General features: G+C 40.3%; 1 protein-coding gene across 11 annotated transcripts in view; it reads right to left on the reverse strand.

Annotated features, from left to right (window-relative positions):
• Positions 1-27112, reverse strand: part of LOC5564681 (afadin) — a 331635-nt gene that overhangs the window by 173983 nt on the left and 130540 nt on the right. For all 11 annotated transcript variants that reach the window (XM_021837294.1, XM_021837293.1, XM_021837291.1 and 8 more), the window contains 6 exons: positions 26232-26579; positions 25502-25610; positions 25238-25431; positions 24391-24544; positions 8408-8691; positions 8262-8343 (listed from right to left, as the gene is read on the reverse strand). In XM_021837294.1, coding sequence (XP_021692986.1) covers positions 8262-8343; positions 8408-8691; positions 24391-24544; positions 25238-25431; positions 25502-25610; positions 26232-26339 — 931 coding nt within the window. In that variant the 5' untranslated portion in view covers positions 26340-26579. The remainder of the gene's footprint in view (positions 1-8261; positions 8344-8407; positions 8692-24390; positions 24545-25237; positions 25432-25501; positions 25611-26231; positions 26580-27112) is intronic.

The raw sequence follows: 27112 nt of genomic DNA on the forward strand, positions 1-27112 counted from the left end.
GAGAAAACAGCTGCTTTCGATTAGGGTGTGACCTGTTGCGCCATTGCTTGAACTGTTTGTACGAAGGCAATCCTATTACTTTGAAGAGCATTGAATACTAGTAGTTTGCTAATTTATAATGCAATAGTATCCTACAAAAGCCTTTTGATTACACATTTATCTATTAAAAATTGCCTAAATGCTAAGCACTACAACTCTAGATCATTTTGTAATGATACTTGTACTGTTTCAATATGCTGTTGTAGTGTTCCCATGTTAAACAACTGTTGTAAAATTTAGTGAAACATTTCAGTATTAACATTTGTATATTTCTGTAAACGGGGCCTTCCTTAGACGAGCGGTTAAAATCCGCGACTGCTAAGCAAAGCCATGCTGAAGGTGTCTGGGTTCGATTCCCGGGTGGTCCAGGATCTCTTCGTAATGGGAATTTCCTTGACTTTCTTGGCCATAGAGTATGATCGTACCTGGCACACGACATACGAATGCAAAAATGGCAACTTAAACAAAAATAACTCTCAGTTAATAGCTGTGACAGTGCTCTTAGACCACTATGCTGAGAAGTAGGCTAAGTCCCAATGAGGACGCAATTCCAGGAAGAAGAAGAAGGTATTAATCTTGAATATCGATAATCTTCTACTTGATTTAATCTTTGCAGATTAACGAAAAAAGGGTCATCCTTAGCTGAGTGGTTAGCGACCGCGACTACAAAGCGAAGCCATGTCTGGGTTCGATTCCCGATCGGTCCAAGATCTTTTCGTAATGGAAATTTCTTTGATTTCCCTGGGCATGTAGTATCATTGAACCAGCAACACGATATACGAATGCAAAAATAGCACCTTGGGCAAAGAGAACTCTTAATTAATAACTGTGGAAATGTTCATTGAACACTAATCTGAGAAGCAGGCTTTGTTCCAGTAATGACGTAATGCCAAGAAGATGAAGAAGAAGATTTACGAAAACATCGTGTCCTTAGAAGTAACAGGTATGATGTCAACTACAAGCAATAAACGCTATGTTTGCGTCTCCCCATCCGAAAAGCATCACAGAAAAAAACTGAGAGAGATCTCCCACTGCAACAGAGAAATGGAATCGCGTCTAGAATGATAAGCATAGCGAGCGGAAACACGAAAGCAAAACAAAAGCATTGGTCGGAAATTACGATGGGTGGGGTGTGGGTGGAGCAAAGAAAAGCCGACTAGCGAAACTTTGTTGAACAAATTCAACGGCCAACCACCAGGTGGCTCCATGATGTGGCAGAAAGCTTTCCACCACTCGAATGGAGACGCATGGTGTTTATAGCAAACGTGTTTTGTTTCGTACACTGGGTACTTACCTTTCATTGCTGTATGCAGAGTTGTTGGTAAGTGTTTAGTAGGAGAATAATTACAATTAATCAGCCTCGAGCTTAAGAGAATTACGAGGGGGAATATGGGTGTAAAAGGCGTCACCGCAATATTTACAATATCAAACATATTTTTGTCAAATGGGATCGTTTTATAAATTTTAAGCTTCTCGTGGAAACACATTTTCCAATTTCTACATAATGCAGAGCACATACGCTCAGACGGTTTGACCAACATTGAAACCGCCCCCAGGTTGATGCTATGTTTGACCGTGCAGCATCATGCTTGAAGAACCAATTTGAGAGCTTGTGAAACCGATTTGACGGTTGACGAATGGGTCAGCCAAAATCAAACGAGTTTGATTTTGCTCAAACCACCACTGGTGGGCTGAGCCAAATGTTTGACGAACTAATTGTACTGTCTGTAGGCATGTTGCACGAACATCGACGTCAGCATATCAAATTGAAGCTTCGAAGTCCCGTGAACTCCATCGGCAAGTTAAGATGCATAAATTTACGCAGCGTCATCCCCATGGTTGTGCAGTGCACTCTTGAGTTGTTGTTATATATTACACTAGCGATTTCCCACAATCTTTAGCCTATTTATTTAGCAACTTCACCAGCAGTTCTACCTGTGATTCCATCAAAAGTTTATTAAGGAATTCCTACAGAGATTGTACCAGGAATTCCTACAAGGAAACTATCAGTAATTTTACCTGGAATTCCTCCAGGTAAAGCCACAGGATTTACACACGAAATTGGATACATTTTTTTCCAAATTGCAAGATAACTCCAGCTTCCCAACGACAATCAAGGCAGGCTTAGTGAAAATCGCTAGTTTTCATTTGTTATGTACCTTTGATCTTTCTGGACAAACATTGAAAAAGGGCCACAGTTTTCTATGCGTTTAATTTTCAGTTTTAATGAAAACAGTAAAAAGAGCCTCATTCCAATACGTTATATTCTCTTTCTTGTACGACAAACTGAGTACCGGGTAAACTGTACAGCACATTGTGCTTGACCAGAAGTCATACTTATGAATTTGGAGAAAAATCAACTATCGCTTGTCGATAATTTAGGCTGAGAAGTGAACGTTCGCTGCTTTTATTGAAAACTTTTCTTCGAACGAATAATTCTACACTGGTCCATTCAGTGTTTCATGTGTCTTCTGGTGGAAGACGGTCTAGCAGTCTCAGGGTCTAGTGCCCACGGTACCCTGGTGCCCCTTTTTTGGTCTTTAAATTTGTAGTAAAACTCAAAGATTAGCCTATAGTTTATCAATCAATAGAAGGCGCGTTCTTAAAATAGCTCTTCCCGGTGTGAAAACATGCTACTATTTTCACTCAAATTACGTTATTGTACACCAGCAATCAGTTTTGAAACAGACATTTCATCATAAGCCCAAAGAGCTGTCAAGATCATCAAGATCGAAAGATGGAATCATTTCCATACGCTCTTGGATTGATGATAATATATTTTAACCAGACGGAGATGATTTCTTCGATCAGATGAGATTGTGAAGCCTGCCTGGAATTCCTCAGGAGTTTTTCAAGGGATTCCATCAGGAAATTGCCTAGGGATTCCTTCAAAAGTTCTTCTAGGGATTTCATCAAAAAAAACTCCAAAAATTTCCATCGGAACTTATTGTGACGATTCCACCATCAACATTTTGTCCAAGAATTTCATCAGTAGTTTCTCTAGGGATCAAGAGTTATTGTAGGGAATTAAATACGAGTTCGTCCAGGAATTCTTTCAGGAGTACTTCTAAAGAATCAATCAGGAGTTCCATCAGTATTTTTATCAGGAGTCCCTCTAGGGATTCCATCGGAAGTTCGTCCATAAATTCCATCGGAAGTTCCTCTAGGGGTTCCATCAAGAGTTCTTCTGGGGATTTCATCAGGAATTGCTTCAGGGATTCCACCTGGAACTTCTACAGAGATTTTATCAGGAGTTACTTCAGAGATTGCACTTGGGACCAGTGATGCATTTTGAACTGAACGCGAGCCAAAAGTGAACTGATCCTGAGCCAAATTTGCACGAGAAAGCAGTATTCAGTGAACTTACGGGCAAGAGCCTGCCGTTGCTTAAGAACGGCCCGTTCATGATCGGAGCTCTCACTTGGCAAATAAACGAATGAATCACCGTAAACTTTCAAGAAGGGAAAAACATACAGTCCTTGATATTATGCATAACTAAAACAAAGGTTTGGCATACATTTTAGTCGTAAATCCGTTGAAATCTATTGGGTTTAATTTTTGGATCGCACGGGTTCATATATTTGAACTGCGAAATATTCAAGCCTACTTGATCGCTGCGTTCAACAAATTGAACTGGAAAGCGAACTGAACGCATTCAAATGCATACCTGCCTGGAACTTTTCGAGGGTTTTTAACAGGAGTTCCTCAAACAATTCAGGAGTATTTCAATTGATTTCATTGGGAGTTTCTGCAGCGATTCCATCAGAAATACTGCAAAGTTTACCCGAATTTTCTTCTAGCGGTTTCTCTCAATCTCTTCAAGAGATTCATCCAAAAACTCTTCAAGAGAGTCCTTCCGGAATTGCTGAAGGGATTCCTCTCGGTATTCCCAAAGAGATTTCTCTCGGAATTAATCAAGATGTGTCTCCCGAAATTTCTCTAGGAATTAATCTTTAAGGAATTCTTCCCGGAATATCTCCGAGGATTCTCGAGGGTTATCAGAAATTCCTTCAGGGATTTTATCAGAAATGTTCTAAAACGATTTCATCACTGGAATTACTCAAGAGATTTGTTCCGAAATTTCTTAAAGAATTCCTTGCCTCCATGCCCTGGGAAGTCGAGAAAATTTCCAACTCGAAAAGATCCGAGACCGGCGGGATTCAACCTTATGACCCTCAGCTTGGTATTGATGGATAGCTGCGTGTTTACCGCTACAGCTATCTAGACCCCTAACCTAACCCACCTAAAGTGGTAAGTTCCATCGAAGTTAATACGCCAATCGCGTATTAACTTCGATGGAGCTTACCACCACTAGAGTAGGCTTTTAGACCGAATGCCGGAAGGCTAAAAGTCATTAAGCTGAAAGACGTTAAGGATGAAAGCCGATAGGCTGATAGCCGATAGCCTGGAAAACTTCACCAAGGGCAGGTAGACTGTGGTACCGCTAAAGGGTCGTTAAATCCGTTTTTCGGTCATAAGGCCAAATTACGTTAGGCCGAAGTACGTTAGGCCGAAGTATGTGAGGCCAAATGGGTTATAGGGCCTAAGTACGTTAGGACGATTGGGTCATTAGGCCGAAACCTTCAAAACTGCATTCGAAATGTTTTTTCAATGATATTTTTTTTATTTTATGTATAATTTGAATCCTTCTTTTTTATAAGAAATACAAAGGTGGTCCTCAATTACTACAGCAGAGATATTATCTTCGCTGAAGCTTAGTGCAAAGAGTAACCTGCTGAAAGTTCTACATTCATACCGTCAAAATTGGAAGGGTTTTCGATTCAAAGTATTGTAGAAATAATTGTCTTTATATCCTAGTAACTTTTTTTTATTTTTTATTAAGACTGTTCTTTTAATTTTAGTGTCATCTTCTTCTTCTTTCTGGCGTTACGTCCCCACTGGGACAGAGCCTGCTTCTCAGCTTAGTGTTCTTATGAGCACTTCCACAGTTATTAACTGAGAGCTGACTGTGCCAATGACCATTTTTGCATGCGTATATCGTGTGGCAGGTACGAAGATACTCTATGCCCTGGGAAATCGAGAAAATTTCCAACCCGAAAAGATCCTCGACCGGTGGGATTCGAACCCACGACCCTCAGCTTGGTCTTGCTGAATAGCTGCGCGTTTACCGCTACGGCTATATGGGCCCATGTGTCATAGTGTTTTAGATATTTAAGTTTCATTCATTAGAATTTTTTCTTCATTTTCTAGCGTGTTTCAGCCTAACGAACTTCGGCCCAACATATTATTATAATGACCCAGCACCGTTAGGTCGGAGTAGTATAAGAAAAAGATGTAGAGAAACATTCAGTGAGGCAGAATATTTTAAGCGTTTTAACTCATTAGACCAACAGTGTCCCCATGCCGAAACAGCTATAAGGTTAACAGAAAGCAATCCGTTTCATCGAAATCTATTAGACAGAAAATATCGATTAACAAAAAAGATCATTCGCCAAAGAATCAGACCATGAAGCCAAATAATTTCTGACCATGAAGTAGGATCCGTTCTGGCTTTCAACCGAACAATACCATGGGTACAAGAATACAGAAAATCATATTAATCACTGGGTTTCGTTAGAATGTATCCACATATCTTCGCCGAAAATGCAACGCACTATCGTTTCCACAATATCGTTTAGTCCTTACTCATCCATATTTTCTAGCAATCGCTAAAATTAAAAACAGACATTATTAATTTCGATATTGCGCTTTTTTGTGTGCCGTGTGCCCAGTGGTGCATATGTGCACCATACAAGTTCCATCAAATTCAATAATTGCGAAACTAAATTGTGCATTTCTGAACATATATTAGAGCAAATAAAGAGTAAATCAATTGGAAAATATTTTTTTGCTACCTTGGCGATTAATTATCTTTGTTATATTAGGCTTCGAAATTATGTAATATGTTTCGACCGGTAAAACCCATTCCTTGATATATATTTTTCTTAAAAAAAACATGTTAAATGTGTTGCATCCCTATAATAAGGCATTGAAGTGAAAGAGGAGATGTGTAATTATGATGTAGTGTGAAAACAATTTAGTTTTGTTCGTTATTTTCAAAGATACAAAGGTTGAAAGTTTTGGTGCTCTACAGACACCATGGGCGGGAAAGGTCTAAATAAATATCATGAAAATTCGTTCCTTCTGAATAAATTTCTGCTGAAAATCTTGTATGAAATGTGAATTCAATATCAAACTTTCAAAATAAGAGAGCGATTTCGATAGTGTTTCTCAAGATCTTTGTAATTTCTACTGAGATTTGTTAAGATAATCTTCTATACAATTTTTAAAGAAATCTTTTACGAACTCCTTCAGAAATCACTATAAGAAATTGCGAAATTTCAATATAAATTTAATTCGCACCAAATATAGCTCCAAAAACTTCACCAGAAGTATTTTCTGGAGTCAAAAATTCATTCTCCTGTAGGTCTATCCGAGAACTATTTCCACCACCAGCAAAACAACCTTGCGGCCAGCGAACTTTATCACACTACTGCAAATTAAGCACCGAAAATCCGAAAATTTGGCCACTTCACCAAATCTCTAAGAAACTGCTGTGTACATAACAGTAAACTTTTTTTTTTTTCAAAAAGTATTTCTTGAATTATAAGTTTATTATTTTATATACTTTAGTTGCGAAAAGTTAATATTTCAGCTGTTCTAGATTAAATTGCGTCATTTAAAAACCGAAAGATCATATGGATGAAGCATTCATTTTTTACGATACTCCACGCGCTCCACCCTTCCTACTTGACATTTACACCCGCTTAACGCGCTTTCGGCCCATTGACATGGTAAAAGCTTCCCGGATTTGCAAAAAAAAAATCCAATTTAGTCCCACTACGCAGTTGTGCCCAACGCCAAGCGATGCTTCCATCGAATGAAATGCCATTTTTCCGTAGTCCCTGTCGCCCTTTCGCAGGAATTTCGGCCAGTATCCAGATGGTACACACCTCTTCCTACACTCCGCAAACCCGTGACGACGAGAAGAAGCTAATGACATTTATTCGCCCATTGCCGTGCAATTTGGAACGGATCCACTCGTTCCGCCACACACAAGGTTGCCATTGTCGCAATGGGATTATGCATTCTGGCAGTTCCAAATCGGTAACGTACACAAATCCGTTTCCTGCGTAGAAAGGTATGCTGGAGCCTATCCGAGGACAAGTCGTCGTTTGCAGGCTGTCCTCGACGGAATTGACCTTGTTATCGATGCGATTGTTAGAACCGTGTACATTTGAACCTCCATTTACGTGATGAGTCGGAGGTACATAAGTAGAATTTTACGTGAATGGAATTCTCAGATAAATGATTTTTTTGTAAATGTAAATGGAATTATCGCCTTTGATATACAGTTTTGTATTCCTTAGCCGAGTGATTAGAGTCCGCGGCCATAAAGCAAAGCCATGCTGAAGGTGTCTGGGTTTGATTCCCGGTCGGTCCAGGATCTTTTCGTAATGGAAATATCCTTGACTTCCCTGCCACACGATATACGAATGCGTAAATGGCAACCTTGGCAAAGAAAGCTCTCAGATGTGCTCATTGAACACTAAGTTGAGAATTTACGTCAATCGAATTTAATTCAATGGAGGCTTCAGTGCACTACCTACTCCAAACGAACGGATCGATCCAATAAAGCGGGAAAAGCGGGAGATGAAGTGGATGGGATAACATTTCATTTCCAAAAATGGCATCGATGGATCGATGACATTTTGTGTCTGCGAGGCTATCGATTTTGATTGAATTACGAGGATTGCCGCCGGCTTTGGTGGCATATTCTCTTCCAGGGCGCGGAACCTTTGGCATTTGCAAGGGCAGGATAATTATATTAATTTGGTTTTGGTTGATTTTCATCAGACGCGCATAGCCTAGAAAGCCGAAGGCGACATTATTTGAAATTGTCTTCAGATTTCAATTAGGCCGCAGCGAATTGATGAATCGAATAGGTTTATTAAAACATTCCGCAAAACAAATTTGTTTTGATACTTGATAAGCCTATTACTCTTTAAAGCAGAAACATCCATTCAAAGGACATCAAATGGTTTTCGCCAGAACAATATTTCACTGAATGAAAGACTTGATTGATTGAAAAAAAAACTCCCAGCCCAACAGTAAGAAGAATTCAATTGTATTTGTCATCATCTTCGCTCAACGTAAGACTGAAGAAGCATTGCTCGTTGTCCTGACGAGTAAGCTGGTACAAGATTTTTCATGCAACTTACCTCGTGACGTTGGATGGTTCATCAGAATCGACAGCGGACACTCGTCGTCGTCCAGAATGTACTCGGAGCCGTCGCTGTTGACCTGCAATAGAATAAATAATCCATGAAATCCCCCTGGCAAATGACATTGTCTTACGATAACTCACTTGAACCAAGCAGTAGTGCAGCGGATCCACCTTGTCCATCCCGTACTTGGCCAGCATTTCGCGAACCACAGCCTGGGCACAGTCCCGTATCGAGAGAAGTAGCGTTTTGTAGGGGACGTCTCGACACAGGCTTTCGCCGTAGATTTTCAACGTTCCACCCGTGTCTGGGCCACCGTCCCGGGATCGAAACTGCTGCAGTTTTTTCTCCAGCTTCTGCTGCCGCCGCCGTCGCATCACCGCTTCCGGGTTGGAGATAGACCGGGTGAAGGACGTTTCCGGGAGTTCTAAAGATGGGAAGGGAAATAACAAAATTGTGAAATGCGTATTCGATTAGACCCAAGGTTTGTCGATAAAGTCGAACGAAGTTTGATTCAAAAGAAAATAGGAGTCTATTTTTGGCATTTTTGATTCACTTCGGAAGTGGGGTTTTTTGAAAAGTACAGAGCTCATATTTGACCACAGTATGCGTCGTATTGGAATGCTTCTTATGGCAAACTTTCAGACAATTCGGCCGAGAAAAACCACCCATGCCAAAGTGAATCATGGAAGTGCCCAAGTAGCATCTGTACCCTATCTTTAGAAGATATGAAATTTTCAACTTCAAGTTTTTGTATATTTTACTGAGTGGGTCTACCTCGTTTGGCATGAAGTCGATTGGCATAATAATCGTTTGGCATAAAATTTGTTTGGCATAATAGTCGTTTGGCATAATTTGAAAAAACATATACTGCAGTGGTACACAGTTAACCAGACACTCGGAGTTCGGTAAAATAAATTACCGGAATATTTCGGTGATATAGAAATTTACTGATGATTCGGTGTTTTATAGCGCGATTACCGATATCTGTAAATTAAAAGTCGAAAGGTCTACGAATTTTCATGAATTTAACGAACACGGTGAAATATTTTACTGATAAACCAGTAAACCAGCCATACTACCGAAATCCGTAAAGCTATTAGCTGAATTTTGCGTAAATCATGTCCCTTATTACCGAGATCGGTAACATGGACAGCGAGAATCGTCAAATCCGCCATATTATGTTTTCGTTAAGCTCTTGTGTTTTGATTGGATGTGTCTAAGTGGTTTTGTGACGATTTTATTAATTCGTGAAGATAATATATGCCAAATAGAAGGAGCAAAGCTAGAAGGTAAGTTTTTTTTTTGAAGAGAAATCATTCGGTGTCTTTATTCACAAGGCAAAACATGTTTTCTTTTTCAGATGCATAGTAGTAAGGTATGACTACTTTCAATCGAACGCTGTTCCATATAAGGCAAACGATTGAAGAGCTCGATTCCTACCGCATGAATATCTGCAATCGTGAAATCATGTCTTGCTTCGCAGAAGGAAACTGTACATCGTAACATGGATATCTGCTGAAGCACGGGCAGATGTATGATTATTGGCCACGCGATACAGATTTACCGGATTACCGCGAGCTTCAACAAGAGGAAGATTATGCCGAACAATGATTTTTCCCAATAAAATAGGGTAATTCGCTAATTGTTGAACGCTACCCAAATGTTGAACGATCTGTACAAACCATGTTAAAACAGGAAATTGAACCATTTACAAACAGTTTCAATAAATTATACAGATTATTTTGTAAGTTAGCTGTACTATTGGACACAATAAATTTAATTAGCACATCAATTTCTGAAACGAAATATTAATTGAAAATTTTTATCGGTTGGTGGAACGAAAATTTCAATTCTCTAAGAAAATAACTTAAGCTGGGGCTGCTATGAAATAAGCTGTGTGGTAAAACATACTACGTATATTGGGTTAAGCACCTATTCACGATATCAGTAAAAGTCTACTTTAGTTATTTTCTAAACATCCGTACAATTTACTCGTATCTATTAATTACATAAAATCATTTTCAATTGCACTTTCGTTTCACGTACATTTTCCATTTGTTGAACACTAGCATAACATAAAAGGCTTGGTTTCATCAACAGTATTGCCAGATTTTTTATTTTCGTACCCACCTATATTGAAATGGAATATTGCATTACACAATATAGTATTGTTTTTTGCTTTAGATATCTGTTGAATAATTATTATAAAAAATCATATAATGGTGTATGTTACAATGGTGAAAAACGCGATTCAGAAAAGTATAATTAATTGCATCCCATTCCCATAGCCATTCTGATTCTTTTTTTTTATTCGAATTTCACTATCTTCACTATGGCATCAATGCCATCACCGTTTGTTTGTTTACACCATGATTGAAATTACGCATCGGCAGCCGATTTATCCGGAGTATAACCTCAATCTCGCGATTGATGCTGTAATGTCGAAAATAATGCACATTAGTAGAAGCCGCTAAAGTCTCTGGAGTGTCGTAGGGGACGATTCACTTCCGTTTCAGCCCAGAGTGGTCAGGGAAAGTGCTTCGCGGACCTAACCCTGGCCTCACAACCGACGAGGAGCGCGAACTTGCAAGTTGAATGAATGCGGGAGTAAAACGATCAACATTTAGCGACAATCGTTCAACATTAGGATAAGATGGGTTATGTATGTGTTCAACAATTGAGTATAGAACTATCTTTTTAAATATATACATATATTTTCAATTAAAAATGGACATTACCGTGCTAAAAATGTTACAGAAATAATGTTAAACAATTGTCTACGGTGTTGAATGCTTTTTTAGCAACCTTTCTATTAAAATTTCCATGAAAATTAAATAACAAAAAAACGTCTATCTTAACCGTTCAACATTTGGCGATTTACCCTATATATTGCGGGGAAATTTAAAAATTTGGATTGCTTCGCGGAAATAACGCGCAGTGAGCAATCCCCGCATAGAGGAAATGAACCATAGTAAGCATTGCGGTTTGGAGCACAATCAAACCCGTTGACAATTTGCACCAAATTTTATGTGAAGTGTGGAATGTGGTTAGACAAACAGCATTCTCTACTTAACAGATTCTACAAAATTGATACTTTGATGGATATGAGTCATGTTTCAGTTTTGTAAATTATGGTCCGCCATGTATATGACTTAAGGCTAAGTAGCCCGTCATTTGTTTTGGCAACAATGATGACTTTTCAGCTTGCATTTCAAAGTGATAAAACTCAGTCTTGATAGTTTATATTGACTTGAAAAAGTATCACTGTACGCGCTGACATGCATTGTGTATGCTGATACATTTTCAGGTGTGTGAGGGCAAAACCAACTTATTTTCTTTGATTCAAAATCGTCAGATGAATTAGCAACAATCATCAACGACGCGTACAAATTTCAATGACGGCCTACTTCGCCTTAACCATGGGCAACAACGTTCGAGACCAAAGTAGTTAGAAACCGCACTTTACATTAGGGATTGTGTCACTATTGCTTTATCAGAACGGTTCCTAAGACAGACTAAAATGAGAGCTAAACATGCGTTTTAGGTACATTAAGCAAATATAGCTGAAGGGCTTGATGATGCAATAAATTTAGGGGATTCAAACTACCGAGATCTCTTTGACCTATGTGACAACGGAGGAATTCATCGAAATCCGTTGAAATCATACATTTCACGATGACAGCAGCCACAATATAAACAGCTTTAATATTCTTCAAAGTCATCTGTGACTATGATGATTTTGGAGGAAATTTGGTGATCAATAGCTCTGGATTTATCAGGAATCATAATTTTTCTTGCAACGCGTAATAAATATGAAATAGAAAATATGTTTTTTTGTCGTTTCTTATAAAGACAAACCCGCCTCCACAATAAAAATACAGTTATTCTGTAAAGTAAATTACAAACCACTCGGTGAACTTTATCGATCAGTCGGTTAATTTGACAGTTGCTGCTCCTGTCCTTATTTTCAGATGTGTCGGTAATTTTTTTCGTTTACCGAATCGATTCCCGACGGTTAAGCTGTTGAGATTCCGGTAAACGAATCACCGAAGTCGGTAAATTTTCCTTAGTGTGTACAGTCATATGCAGGACCATAAGATGCGTCATAAAAAAAAAACCATGTTCCTTTTTTCCAAATCCCTAATATCCCGAACATAATAACCCCGGAAGTCATGTATGATGCAATTCCAAAAAAACTTTGGTTTCCAATGAATGATTAGAAGTATGACCCAAGGAGCGAGACAGCCTACTGATATTGAGCTAGATCATGAGTTGCTTTTGAGCAACTCAACTCGATCGTCGTTATGTGCACATAGCAACCGTAAATGTTGAGTTGTTTGTTTCGAAGTGAAAAGTTTTCGTATGGACTGATACACGAGTTCATTACCCGATATTTTAGCGGTGCCGTGTCATTTATGTGACCATGGCAACGAGTGAATTTGGCACAGCTCAAACGTCAAATTAGTGAACTCGTGCATTGGTCCATCGCGTCGTGTGTCGTGTGCAGCCGATAATCCTTATTAGTGGCCTTTTGCTGAAAACGTTTACTTTCGAGTTCGGTTTTTGCGTCGCCGGTGAGACGTCTATTTTTCTGCCACGCGTTTCGTTTGCTGGGCAGTGCATTTGAAGGCCCAAGCAAGCTAGTTCGGTTTTCGCGTCGCCGGAGTGACGTCTATTTTTCTGCCACGCGTTTTGTTTGCTGGGCAGTGCATTTCAAGACCCAAGCAAGCTAGTTCGGTTTTCGCGTCGCCGGAGTGACGTCTATTTTTCTGCCACGTGTTTTGTTTGCTGGGCAGTGCATTTGAAGGCCCAAGCAAGCTAGTTCGGTTTTTGCGTTGCCGGTGAGACGTCTATTTTTCTGCCACGCGTTTTGTTTGCTGGGCAGTGCATTTGAAGGCCCAAGCAAGCTAGTTCGGTTTTCGCGTCGCCGGAGTGACGTCTATTTTTCTGCCACGCGTTTTGTTTGCTGGGCAGTGCATTTCAAGACCCAAGCAAGCTAGTTCGGTTTTCGCGTCGCCGGAGTGACGTCTATTTTTCTGCCACGTGTTTTGTTTGCTGGGCAGTGCATTTGAAGGCCCAAGCAAGCTAGTTCGGTTTTTGCGTCGCCGGTGAGACGTCTATTTTTCTGCCACGCGTTTTGTTTGCTGGGCAGTGCATTTGAAGGCCCAAGCAAGCTAGTTCGGTTTTCGCGTCGCCGGAGTGACGTCTATTTTTCTGCCACGCGTTTTGTTTGCTGGGCAGTGCATTTCAAGACCCAAGCAAGCTAGTTCGGTTTTCGCGTCGCCGGAGTGACGTCTATTTTTCTGCCACGCGTTTTGTTTGCTGGGCAGTGCATTTCAAGACCCAAGCAAGCTAGTTCGGTTTTCGCGTCGCCGGAGTGACGTCTATTTTTCTGCCACGTGTTTTGTTTGCTGGGCAGTGCATTTGAAGGCCCAAGCAAGCTAGTTCGGTTTTCGCGTCGCCGGAGTGACGTCTATTTTTCTGCCACGCGTTTTGTTTGCTGGGCAGTGCATTTGAAGGCCCAAGCAAGCTAGTTCGGTTTTTGCGTTGCCGGTGAGACGTCTATTTTTCTGCCACGCGTTTTGTTTGCTGGGCAGTGCATTTGAAGGCCCAAGCAAGCTAGTTCGGTTTTCGCGTCGCCGGAGTGACGTCTATTTTTCTGCCACGCGTTTTGTTTGCTGGGCAGTGCATTTCAAGACACAAGCAAGCTAGTTCGGTTTTCGCGTCGCCGGAGTGACGTCTATTTTTCTGCCACGTGTTTTGTTTGCTGGGCAGTGCATTTGAAGGCCCAAGCAAGCTAGTTCGGTTTTTGCGTCGCCAGTGAGACGTCTATTTTTCTGCCACGCGTTTTGTTTGCTGGGCAGTGCATTTGAAGGCCCAAGCAAGCTAGTTCGGTTTTCGCGTCGCCGGAGTGACGTCTATTTTTCTGCCACGCGTTTTGTTTGCTGGGCAGTGCATTTGAAGGCCCAAGCAAGCTAGTTCGGTTTTCGCGTCGCCGGAGTGACGTCTATTTTTCTGCCACGTGTTTTGTTTGCTGGGCAGTGCATTTGAAGGCCCAAGCAAGCTAGTTCGGTTTTCGCGTCGCCGGAGTGACGTCTATTTTTCTGCCACGCGTTTTGTTTGCTGGGCAGTGCATTTGAAGGCCCAAGCAAGCTAGTTCGGTTTTTGCGTTGCCGGTGAGACGTCTATTTTTCTGCCACGCGTTTTGTTTGCTGGGCAGTGCATTTGAAGGCCCAAGCAAGCTAGTTCGGTTTTCGCGTCGCCGGAGTGACGTCTATTTTTCTGCCACGCGTTTTGTTTGCTGGGCAGTGCATTTCAAGACCCAAGCAAGCTAGTTCGGTTTTCGCGTCGCCGGAGTGACGTCTATTTTTCTGCCACGTGTTTTGTTTGCTGGGCAGTGCATTTGAAGGCCCAAGCAAGCTAGTTCGGTTTTTGCGTTGCCGGTGAGACGTCTATTTTTCTGCCACGCGTTTTGTTTGCTGGGCAGTGCATTTGAAGGCCCAAGCAAGCTAGTTCGGTTTTCGCGTCGCCGGAGTGACGTCTATTTTTCTGCCACGCGTTTTGTTTGCTGGGCAGTGCATTTGAAGGCCCAAGCAAGCTAGTTCGGTTTTCGCGTCGCCGGAGTGACGTCTATTTTTCTGCCACGTGTTTTGTTTGCTGGGCAGTGCATTTGAAGGCCCAAGCAAGCTAGTTCGGTTTTCGCGTCGCCGGAGTGACGTCTATTTTTCTGCCACGCGTTTTGTTTGCTGGGCAGTGCATTTCAAGACCCAAGCAAGCTAGTTCGGTTTTCGCGTCGCCGGAGTGACGTCTATTTTTCTGCCACGTGTTTTGTTTGCTGGGCAGTGCATTTGAAGGCCCAAGCAAGCTAGTTCGGTTTTTGCGTTGCCGGTGAGACGTCTATTTTTCTGCCACGCGTTTTGTTTGCTGGGCAGTGCATTTGAAGGCCCAAGCAAGCTAGTTCGGTTTTCGCGTCGCCGGAGTGACGTCTATTTTTCTGCCACGCGTTTTGTTTGCTGGGCAGTGCATTTCAAGAACCAAGCAAGCTAGTTCGGTTTTCGCGTCGCCGGAGTGACGTCTATTTTTCTGCCACGTGTTTTGTTTGCTGGGCAGTGCATTTGAAGGCCCAAGCAAGCTAGTTCGGTTTTTGCGTTGCCGGTGAGACGTCTATTTTTCTGCCACGCGTTTTGTTTGCTGGGCAGTGCATTTGAAGGCCCAAGCAAGCTAGTTCGGTTTTCGCGTCGCCGGAGTGACGTCTATTTTTCTGCCACGCGTTTTGTTTGCTGGGCAGTGCATTTCAAGACCCAAGCAAGCTAGTTCGGTTTTCGCGTCGCCGGAGTGACGTCTATTTTTCTGCCACGTGTTTTGTTTGCTGGGCAGTGCATTTGAAGGCCCAAGCAAGCTAGTTCGGTTTTTGCGTCGCCAGTGAGACGTCTATTTTTCTGCCACGCGTTTTGTTTGCTGGGCAGTGCATTTGAAGGCCCAAGCAAGCTAGTTCGGTTTTCGCGTCGCCGGAGTGACGTCTATTTTTCTGCCACGTGTTTTGTTTGCTGGGCAGTGCATTTGAAGGCCCAAGCAAGCTAGTTCGGTTTTCGCGTCGCCGGAGTGACGTCTATTTTTCTGCCACGCGTTTTGTTTGCTGGGCAGTGCATTTGAAGGCCCAAGCAAGCTAGTTCGGTTTTTGCGTTGCCGGTGAGACGTCTATTTTTCTGCCACGCGTTTTGTTTGCTGGGCAGTGCATTTGAAGGCCCAAGCAAGCTAGTTCGGTTTTCGCGTCGCCGGAGTGACGTCTATTTTTCTGCCACGCGTTTTGTTTGCTGGGCAGTGCATTTCAAGACCCAAGCAAGCTAGTTCGGTTTTCGCGTCGCCGGAGTGACGTCTATTTTTCTGCCACGTGTTTTGTTTGCTGGGCAGTGCATTTGAAGGCCCAAGCAAGCTAGTTCGGTTTTTGCGTCGCCAGTGAGACGTCTATTTTTCTGCCACGCGTTTTGTTTGCTGGGCAGTGCATTTGAAGGCCCAAGCAAGCTAGTTCGGTTTTCGCGTCGCCGGAGTGACGTCTATTTTTCTGCCACGCGTTTTGTTTGCTGGGCAGTGCATTTGAAGGCCCAAGCAAGCTAGTTCGGTTTTCGCGTCGCCGGAGTGACGTCTATTTTTCTGCCACGCGTTTTGTTTGCTGGGCAGTGCATTTCAAGACCCAAGCAAGCTAGTTCGGTTTTCGCGTCGCCGGAGTGACGTCTATTTTTCTGCCACGTGTTTTGTTTGCTGGGCAGTGCATTTGAAGGCCCAAGCAAGCTAGTTCGGTTTTTGCGTTGCCGGTGAGACGTCTATTTTTCTGCCACGCGTTTTGTTTGCTGGGCAGTGCATTTGAAGGCCCAAGCAAGCTAGTTCGGTTTTCGCGTCGCCGGAGTGACGTCTATTTTTCTGCCACGCGTTTTGTTTGCTGGGCAGTGCATTTCAAGACCCAAGCAAGCTAGTTCGGTTTTCGCGTCGCCGGAGTGACGTCTATTTTTCTGCCACGTGTTTTGTTTGCTGGGCAGTGCATTTGAAGGCCCAAGCAAGCTAGTTCGGTTTTTGCGTTGCCGGTGAGACGTCTATTTTTCTGCCACGTGTTTTGTTTGCTGGGCAGTGCATTTGAAGGCCCAAGCAAGCTAGTTCGGTTTTTGCGTCGCCGTGTGCATATCAAGTATGCTGATAAAGTTGCTTATGGCTGCTTAGTCAGGGATGAAGGATCAATTTGGTGAGCTCGTTTCATGCTTTCATTTTTAATGTATATTTTATTGTGAAACACTTTTTAATCATGACAACGATAGAAAAGTCACTTTTATGTATATATTTTTTTAACAAAACATGAATGTTTTTTCACAATAAGTGTCGGCAAAAACTATTGTAATTGTTTAAAAAGTATTCAAATACACATACCTTACCTTTTATCCAACATTTTTCATTACACAAATCGTTTTGAATGGTTCGACACTGAAAGTGTAGACTTACTTTAGGAACACGTTGTCTGTAGTGACTAATAGGTGACTGTTTGAACTAAGGCTGCATGGATCGCATCACTGACCAAGGTGAATCCTGATTATGTAGCTTTTGAACCCTCCCCACTAACAAATTCCTCCCTGTGACAACCATGGAGATGCAGAGGTGATCTCGGTCTCTAGTAACAATGGATGTCACACTAATAATCCCACCTTTCCCCGATGACCGTAAGGACGTGGCCGGCGCCGTTATTGACTTTATAATGCTTGGAGTTCTCGAAAGTGTACATTGAAGATGGAAAGCTATTCCCAAGCTACATCTGTTGGTTCCTTGTGCAACTTCGATTATTCTGGTCAATCACGGAGTAGCAACTACGAATTGTACGGTCATCAATGCTTATGCTTATGCTTATGCTTATGCTTTTTGCTGAAAACGTTTACTTTCAGCTTTGACTAAATATTATGTGAACAATTAGCAAGGATTCTATTGCAATGTATGTATGTTTTCCACATTTTTCAATACATAAAAACAAATGAAGTTAGGCAGGAACATCACTTTGTACTACTAAATTGATAAATCCAAGTGTTGTATTTTTTACCGTTGCGATAATCCAATCCAACTCCTTCCGATAATTGTTGGAAACATATGCAAGATCATGCAGCAAGTCAAATAACTGACAACGGGATATACGATCGTGAGCAGTTTATCCACACCGCTTTGCTTAATAGAAGGAATTTGACCCAATTCAATGTTTTTTTTTTATAATTATGTCAAACGGTTATTATGCCAAAATGGCGATTATGCCAAACTACCGTTATGCCAAATGACATTATGTCAAACAGCTGTTATGCCAAACGACTGTATGCCAAACGGCGTTATACCAAACGGGGTAGACCCTTACTGAGTAGTGTGGGATTTAAAGAAAAATTGCGAAAGGATTCCTAGAATTTAAATGCTTCAAGGCGAAATGGTTGGACGCCACCCTCTGAATACTTGATTTTCCACACTTAAAGCAAACAGTGACTTCAAATGCACCTGATAGGCATAAATTAGCTGATATTTATGAAAATTTTAATTTAGCATAAGCATAGATGACCGTACAATTCGTAGTTGCTACTCCTTGATTGACCAGAACAATCGAAGTTGCAGAGATTTAATGAATAGGACTTGGGATTAGCATACCATTCTCAATTTTCACAAATCGAACTCAAACGTTAAAAGTCAATAACGGCGCCGGCCACGTCCTTACGGTCATCGGGGGAAGGGAAGGCATGTTACTGTGACTACCGTTGTTACTAGAGATCGAGATCACCTCTGCATCTCCACGGTTGTCGTGGAAAGGATATTGGGTTAGTGGTATAAGGTAAAGATCTGGGAGTCACCAATGTTTGGTGATGCGATCTATGGTATTATTACGCCTAACCGGATTCACGAAATAATTCGATAATCACATTTTACGCATCAAGTGTTCATCGCTCGCCCTCGCAAGAGCAAGCGACGCGATCAATAACATCAAACACTAATGAGCGATCGTGGCACTTCTTCACTACGATGCGAACACGACGCGCGACATGATCCTGCCCTCATCGCTCGCCCCCGTGGAAACAAGCGTCAAGGTCGAAGGATCAAACACTACTCTTATGAAATTATTTAATTTCTCCACAATGTTTAACTGTTAGCTGTTGGGTTTGCTGATAAAATTATTTATTTAATCTTGTTTAGTATTGTTTTTACGTAAAAGTATAGAACAACATTTTGATTCAAATGCCAAACACTGTGTTCATCCTGTCTCATATTCCGAACACCTTGATTCCAATTCCGAACAGCACAAGTGAGTCGTATTCAAATGAATAATCTGAGCTAGTTCTGGTTTCGAATCAGAGAATCATCACTACTCCCGAGGTATAAAATAGATTGGAAGACGTTTAAAATTGAATTGCAACTGACTGCCATTTGCTGGGAATTTGATGATATATTTCAGCGAAACATTTCAACCAAATCGTCATACAAAAAACCGAGTTTTCGGAATAATATAGTCTGTTCGGATTTTGAGACAAAACGGTTCAGGGTACAATTTGCGAGAGAAATCATGTTACAAAGTCATGTCATTCAGGAAGCAAACAAATTGACTGGATCTGTTAAAATTAGTGGGATTACACTTTGCAAACGGCATTGAGAATGCTCATCACTCATAACTGTGGTATATTACCCCTTCTACTCATTCGATATTTGTTATGTATCCTGAATTCTGGCTATCAGCCAGTGAAGACAGACGATCAGCTTCCACGGACCCATCTTGTTGAGTTCAGCTCAGATACCAACCTTACAAGCTGCTTTATGGTTTTTGAGCTGTTGAATGGTCTGTGTTCAGACAGATCGGACTAGATGATATTTTGGCGTTCTAACGATATGTTAAGGATTCCATAAATTCTTATTATTCTAAAGTAATTTTGATACAGATGTAACATGAAATAGATAAGCAAATACAGCAAATAATGCAAATATTTTGATAAGGTACCGTGGGGCAAGTGGGTAATGGAATTCGCATAGTTGAGATTCTTCAAATTCTAGAGACTTTAAATTGAAACAAATGAGGTCGTGTATATTTTTTAGCTTGACTCCCACCAAATATAAGCAGCATGCTGAAATTGATTTTTATGAAAAATTAAAGCAAAAAATACAGAAAAAGTTTTTGAAAAATGTCCTCCTTACTCCTGCCCCAAAAGTGGGGCAAGTGAAAAGTTTACCGTTTTGAATAATAAATTCAAAAATAAACAGTTATATCCACGATTTCTATAAGCTTTAATATTTGTTAAGGCTTCCCAATGAACAATAACATAAGTAATATGTAAACAAAGAAAATGGTATTCTTTTCACTTGAATTTTCTTCTGTTCAGTTATGTTAGTTGAAATGATTCGACAACATTTTAACTGCAACATTTCCAATGTTAGTTCTTACATAATAGGACAGCAATCGCATTCCCACCGCTCGTTATTTGTTTTTGAGAAAGTCGGATATGACGTCGGATAACTCTTTGGGAGAAATCAAACGGAATCCTTCAATAACGTATTTAGAATCGTTTATATGTGGATAGACCTATATCCCATTTTTATGTTTTGAACTAGCTTTACATAGACATTCCACGAGATTTCCATGTGTTCTCTAATATTGCAACTTTTCAGTCAACGTCTTCATTTTAATTGGCTGCACGAAGTAGACATATTAATATTGTAATGTTTGACAACATCTTTTAGAGAAGTTCCATGATTTCTAATAGCTTTTAACGCTTGAGTATAGTGTTTCTTGAATTATCAGCACGTTATGTTTTTCTATGATAATTGCGAAACATGTTTACTTATGGCGACTTAAAGAGAAAACACAAATTCAATCTCTAATGATAAACTTTTCACTTGTCCCACCTGATAAGAAAATTGACGGTGTTTAAATTTAGTTATTTTTAGGTCTACGTCGAATTAATTCTAAAACTTTTTTTATTGCAGTTTGAAACTGTCACAGAGGACAACTAAGAAGTGGTACAGGAAATTATTTTCCGCAACTTTTTTCCACTGAAAATGTAAAAATAAGATTGTACGCTGCCAACTTGTTACGGAGTAACAGTTGACAGGTTAACAATGTTTCGCTCTATTATGCAATAATGGCTGAAAAATCTCAGAAATATCTTACCTATAGTAATGTTCTTAATGGCCTCAAAGGTTTACGCATGAGTTCAAAACGTTATTTCACATATTCAGTGAAATATATCAATTGTTTTCACTTACCCCATTTACCCACATGCCCCGCGGTACCTTATTTTGAATATCTGAGGTACGTTTTTCTGAAACTATTAAAAAACACTTGGTCCAGTCAATCTGAACACCGACCAAATAACATTCGTAATATCTATTGACGTAGACAGGATTTCCATCAGAGGAGGCGAACGATTTTAAAAATATATCAACGAATATCATGCGATCATTACACACAACTTCTTTACCCTTTTTGCATGAAACGTTGAACTTTGAAGGTCAAAATTTTTTCGGGAAATTCCTGATTAAGGCAATGTAATATTTGGAGATGTTCCTAGTGAAATTCCTGATCGAATCTGTGAAAAATCTTAGGAATAATTCCTACAGAACTCCTTTGATAATCTTTGCAGCTTCTGATCAAATTGCTCACAATGATAAAAAAATAGTAATTTTGTGTAAATTCTGCAAAAACTACAGAAGAAACTTAGTGGAATTTCTGAAATGATCTTTGAAAGAGTTTTGGGGAAGATCTAAGAGGCATTCGTGAACAATTTTTTTGAGTCTAAGGTTGGATTTCATAGAGAATATATAAAAAATGAAGAATTGGAGCTTTCTGAGGAATCCTAGAAAGCGTACATGAAGTAATTATTGAATCTCAAGCAGTTTATAAAGGAATATCTTGAATTTAGTAAGAAATTAAATAAAGAAACACTAAAGTGATTCCTAAAAGTATATAATACGCTGGGTATTTCTTCCGACTGAGCTCGAGAGGAAACGTGTGAAAATTTTTGTTTAAAATGTGCAGAAGAATTTTCGATGGCCTAAGATCCATCTTAGGCGATTAATCAGAGGATTTCCTATAAACTTTCCTGTAAGTTTTTTGTTAGAACCCAAACAAAAACCTGGAGTTATTGCTGAAGACTTATAAAGGAAATTCGAAGTATGCCAAGAAACAGTTTTTGGAATAAACCTTGAAGTGATTATTTAAGAAATCTTTGAGGAATCCAAAGAAAAAAAACTAGGAAAATCTGAGGAGGCACTCCTGAGAAATATATGGACCTACATATTTCTAAATTCAATTTTTTAACATATTCTTCGCTGAATTCTTGGAAGAATTTGATTTAGGATAACTTGGCACATTGTTGATGGTTCAAATTCAAGATGTATTGAAGGCTGTTAATAGATTCGTCAAATGATATCTGGTGAGATCTCGAAACTCCTAATTGTTTGATAAAGTTTAAGAATTTTTTAAGAATTTAATCAGGACGCATTTAGTTTTGAAATATGAATGCTGAAGGCAACTTCTGAGAAATTCACCCATAAGCTCAATGTCCGTGGCAGAATCGTATACATCGGCCAGGGAGTGGCAAGGTGAAGCCGAATTCTCTTAATGATTTCTGGAAAGATCTTTGACAGTCTGATTTTAAGAACGATTCTTAGATTTATTATTTATTATTTGATAGGTACGAAATTCTGAGAAATGTGAATGCTGAAAACATTCTTTGGAAAATTAAAACGAAATATTTTCCTTTATAGCATACAAGTCGATTTTAATTTTTTTCCGCTTGCCAGGGAGGGAGGCAACGGCCCTCCTCCTGATCCCTTCTGGCTATGCCCATGGTAATAGCCCTCAAAGTAATTTATTGTCGTCCGCGGAACTGACGTATACATTCTTGACTCTCAACGCTTGCTCTTACAACGCAACTGCTGCATTCACCTTTCGATCATTCGTATTCCAGTACTTCGTAGATCGCTGGGCGAAGCTTTTACGGAATGTATTGAGCTTCTGATAGATCTTGTGTGATAAAAATTTAAATCTTGAAGCCATATTTAAATGTTATGAGCTAGCCTATGACCCATTCAGTTCATTAGTGACCATTGCTAAATCACGTTTCCAATGATTCGATTCCCCAAGCTATAACAGTAATTCCTGGAGCATGCAAGTACCTCTTCAAGGAAGCAAGAAGACCTCGTAAAATAAAATTAGGAATTATAAGGAAAAGCAGTAAATTTCGAGAAGGGATTCCCGGAGAAATTTGATGAATTTGAAACACATTTGGGCATTCCCAAATGCTGGGGTGTCCGAAAGCGAAATTTGCTCACCTATGTTGTACAAAATACAACAGCGTGACTACTACAAGTGTTAGAGATTCCTTCAGTGATTTTTCTAATAATTTCTCTAAGAACACTCACTGACATTGTTACAGGCAGCTAGAAAGTTTGCTTAAGTAAAAAAAAACACCCTAAATTGATGAACCCTCCATTATTTCAAAGGTTCATCTGAGAAATTTCTTAAGAGATTAGGAAAACTTAAGGAAATACAACTCTTTCCAAAGTTCTACTGAGTAGTAACAACCCTGAGCTCTCCGTAATTCCGCTAATTCTCCAGAATTACTTTTAAAACTCCTTCGATGACTCTTTCAGGATCGCTCTGAAAAGTTCTTGAGTTTTCTTCCTCATTAATATACAGACTCCATTAGGATTTTTAGAATTGGTTGATGCAGTTATGTATCTAGTGCTCTTGCTAGATAAACATTTAACTTTCGAAAATCACATTGAGGGCATTAAATGTAACAAATATGTAAAATGTCTTTATTCACTTATTAATAGAAAACCAAAACTTTGCCTTGAGAACAAGCTTTTGATCTTCAAAAAAATTTACAGGCCAGCCATGTTGCACGCTGTACCAATATGGATTAGTTATTGTAGTACCTGGAAGAAAGCTCTGCAGAGGATTCAAAATACAATTTTGAAAATGATTCTGAAGCTCCCTCCGTCGTATAGTACTAATGAGTTACATAGATTATCCATTGTTGAAATATTGGAACGAATGTCGAATATTTTTTTTTAATAATTTTAGACAAAAATCGTTGCAATTTTCTATTATCACGATTAATGCTTTATATATTTAGGTTGAGTAAGGTTACGGTAATTGAAAATAATCTTAATAAAAACATAATTAAATCTAATTTTTAAACTAGAGTGTCTTCAGAAACTGTTGTAAAAATGCCTCAAAAAATCCCATCCATTGGATAAATTTAGCACATTGACGATTAATCTAAAAACTTTTCAAATCAGCTCGCAATAAAGAAAAATGAAAATTTCACCAATTAAACATCGCCACAGTCTCAGAAGGATTATCTGTTCCTGGAATCAATCCACAAACCTATTCAACAAGTTCTTCTGCACGGATTTTCAGCAATCACCCACCACTCACCGCAACGCGTCTTTGCGGTGAGATTAACGGTTCAATGAGACTACTTCAATGGATCAGAATTACATCTCGTCTGGGAAGACAGAAGCACGCAACATGAACTTCCAAAAGCGAGCGTTTAATTAATTCCGGGAAGCTCTTTTATTCGGATCACACCCACCACCACCCAGCACACCCTCTACTTACCGGTGTACAATTTCTCGGCGACGTGATTCTCCGAATCGGCACCCCCCGCCGATTGCATCTTGGAGAGCTTTTCCTTCTTCTTCTGTTCTTTCTTCTCCCGCTTCGACAGCTTCCGCTTGAAACTTGGCTGCTGATCGGTGATGCTGTCAAGGGTCTGTAAAGATTGCGGAAATTGAAATGATCCTGCCGATGATGCCATGTACAGTGGTGGTCGAATTTATTTAGCCGTATTTTATTTTGTTTATGAAAAGAGTCAGGAATTATTTTTTTGCAATTTCTCATAGTAATAGGCTGTTTTTCCTCACGCCAATTTGTCATGAGACGGCCTACTTTCCTGCACTGAAGTATGCAGTGCGGAAATAGTCATTAAGTAACTGAAACCAGTGCTGTAATGATTCGTTACGCAACTGTTTTGAATTGTGTAATGAATCATAACACAACAATTTTCCAGAAATTGTAAAATAATGGTGAATGCATTCTGATACCCTCAAGTGGTTTTCTACGAAATTTCAAAAAATGTTGTACGCAGCTAGTAGCAGAACTCGATTTTTACAGCACTCGTCGTAATTATAGTACTCGGCAAGCCTCGTAGGATAAATTTACGACTCGTGCTGCAAAAATCATCATTCTGCAGTTCCGTAAACTACTATTACTGATTACAGATGCGATGTTTTTCTTCGCTTGCTTTGATCGTGATTTGAAATTGAATTATACAACGCCTGGTTATTATAATAGTAACCACGACTAATATTTTCAAACAATTAATCTCTTGGAATCTTCCGACTCATTAAAAAAAAAAAAAGATCGACCACTGTAAACGTTGGGGTTGGGTGAGTGTGATTCTTACGTTGGTTTTCTGGGCGCAATTTTTCAGCAGGAAGCGACCCTCCCGGTCGTCGTTGTGCCAGTTGAGCTGCACCAGCAGCGGTTTTTCGTCCGGGTTGAGCTTCCGCTCCTCGCCGTTGGCATGCACCACATACAGCGCATAGTTCGGCAGGGACAGCATTCGCATGTCCGGCCGGAATTTCTCGATGAGCGTTTCTGGGGAAAAATAATAAAAAAAAAATGAATCTGATTCAGCACAGGATTTTCACAGCAATGACAAGCTTACCAATCACATCGGACACGGTGGCATCGGACGCCACCCGGATACATTTGGTGGCTACCTTCTGACCTTCATCTTGGAAGTAGAATCGCATCACACCGTGGAACTCCAAGTTCTGAAAGCATACCACAAGAGGGGTGAAAATGCAATGATTGAAACAATTTCCCACAGGGGGTTTTCTCTGTGACCGGTCGTCGCGGTTCGGTCGCTTGGTTAGTTCACAGTGGGGAATGATGGACCCGAAACTGCACCTAATTCATGCGGCTGATTATGATTCTCGAAAACATTATGTGGAAACGTTAAGAATCTCTTTGAAGCAGAGTAGAATCAGATTTTTTAGAAACGTGGGATACATAAATTTGAAATCGCATTTGAAAAAGAATGGATAATATGCTTCTAAATTACTCTTAAAATACACGGTGAATATTCATTTTCATTTTATTGAATTTTGTAGTGAAATAGTTTTACTAACGAAACACATAATTTTCAAATGTTGAGCTAGATGGAAAACATCTACTTAAAATTCCAGGTAGCTTCTAAGTGAAGATTTTTCTCAGTGCAGAGAAATAGACCTTTAAGGAAAAACGGGGCAAATCGTGCACTTTTATACGATTCCAGTGAACGAAAATATTGCCATTCGATTTCTTGATATTTTACCATGGAACATAACGATTACATGAATTAGATACCCGCTTTGGGTCCATTTCGTCCCACCGTGACCGGTGGCCGCACATACCTCGTTGGGCTCCGAGAGGGCAAAAATATCCAACCGAACCGTGTTCCATTGCTGGATAACGGAACGAAGCGTTTCGCGGTCGAGCATTCGTTTTTCGTTCACTGACATTGCCGCACCGGCGAGGAAAGCATCAGTTCAGAGTTCCGTCAGGGGGCGCATTTGGACCTCGTGCCGGCGGGGCAGCAGGGGTAAACAGGCAGGCAGACAGGCAGTGCAGACTAATTGCTCGCGGATGATTGCTTCGAAAGGGGGGAGCGCGGTCCGGCGCTGGCGAGCAGAATGAGATTATCTTGGCTGTTAGTTATCCCTTCAGGTCTGGCTACGCAATCTGGGTTGGCGTGTGAGGGTCTGAAAATAAAGAACAGAGAAAAAAGGGGGAAAGATTAGAGCGGTTATGAACGATCGCGCGACTGGTAATTGCGTTTATTAAGATCAATTAGACAGTTGGGTGGAAATATGTGGGCAGGGTTGGTAGCGGACAGACAGTAAAATAATAATGACTAAAATAAATAGTGACGTAAAAGTGACTTTTTAACTACAAATATTCCAACGGCAGAATTTTATTTAATGGGTACTCTTCAGGATATTATTCAATTTAATACCCTGATAGCCCTACTTGTTTTTCCTCTTCTAGAAACCCTTCTACGATTGATTTGATTTTACCCGGCTCTAGTCACCTTTGTAGAAAACTGTTTACTCATGTTGATTTTGATTCTGATCATGTCCCTGTTACATTTCAAGTATCCCATTCTCAGTCCTATCAGCTCCACTTTCAATTAATTTCGAGCCGACTGGAATATATATGAAATGTATGTCGACTCTAATCTTGATGTTAACATTTCTTTACAAACAAAACTTGATATTGACAATGCTCTAGAAAC

The sequence above is a fragment of the Aedes aegypti genome, chromosome 1 (assembly GCF_002204515.2).
Source record: "Aedes aegypti strain LVP_AGWG chromosome 1, AaegL5.0 Primary Assembly, whole genome shotgun sequence".
In the NCBI taxonomy this organism is placed as follows: domain Eukaryota; kingdom Metazoa; phylum Arthropoda; class Insecta; order Diptera; family Culicidae; genus Aedes; species Aedes aegypti.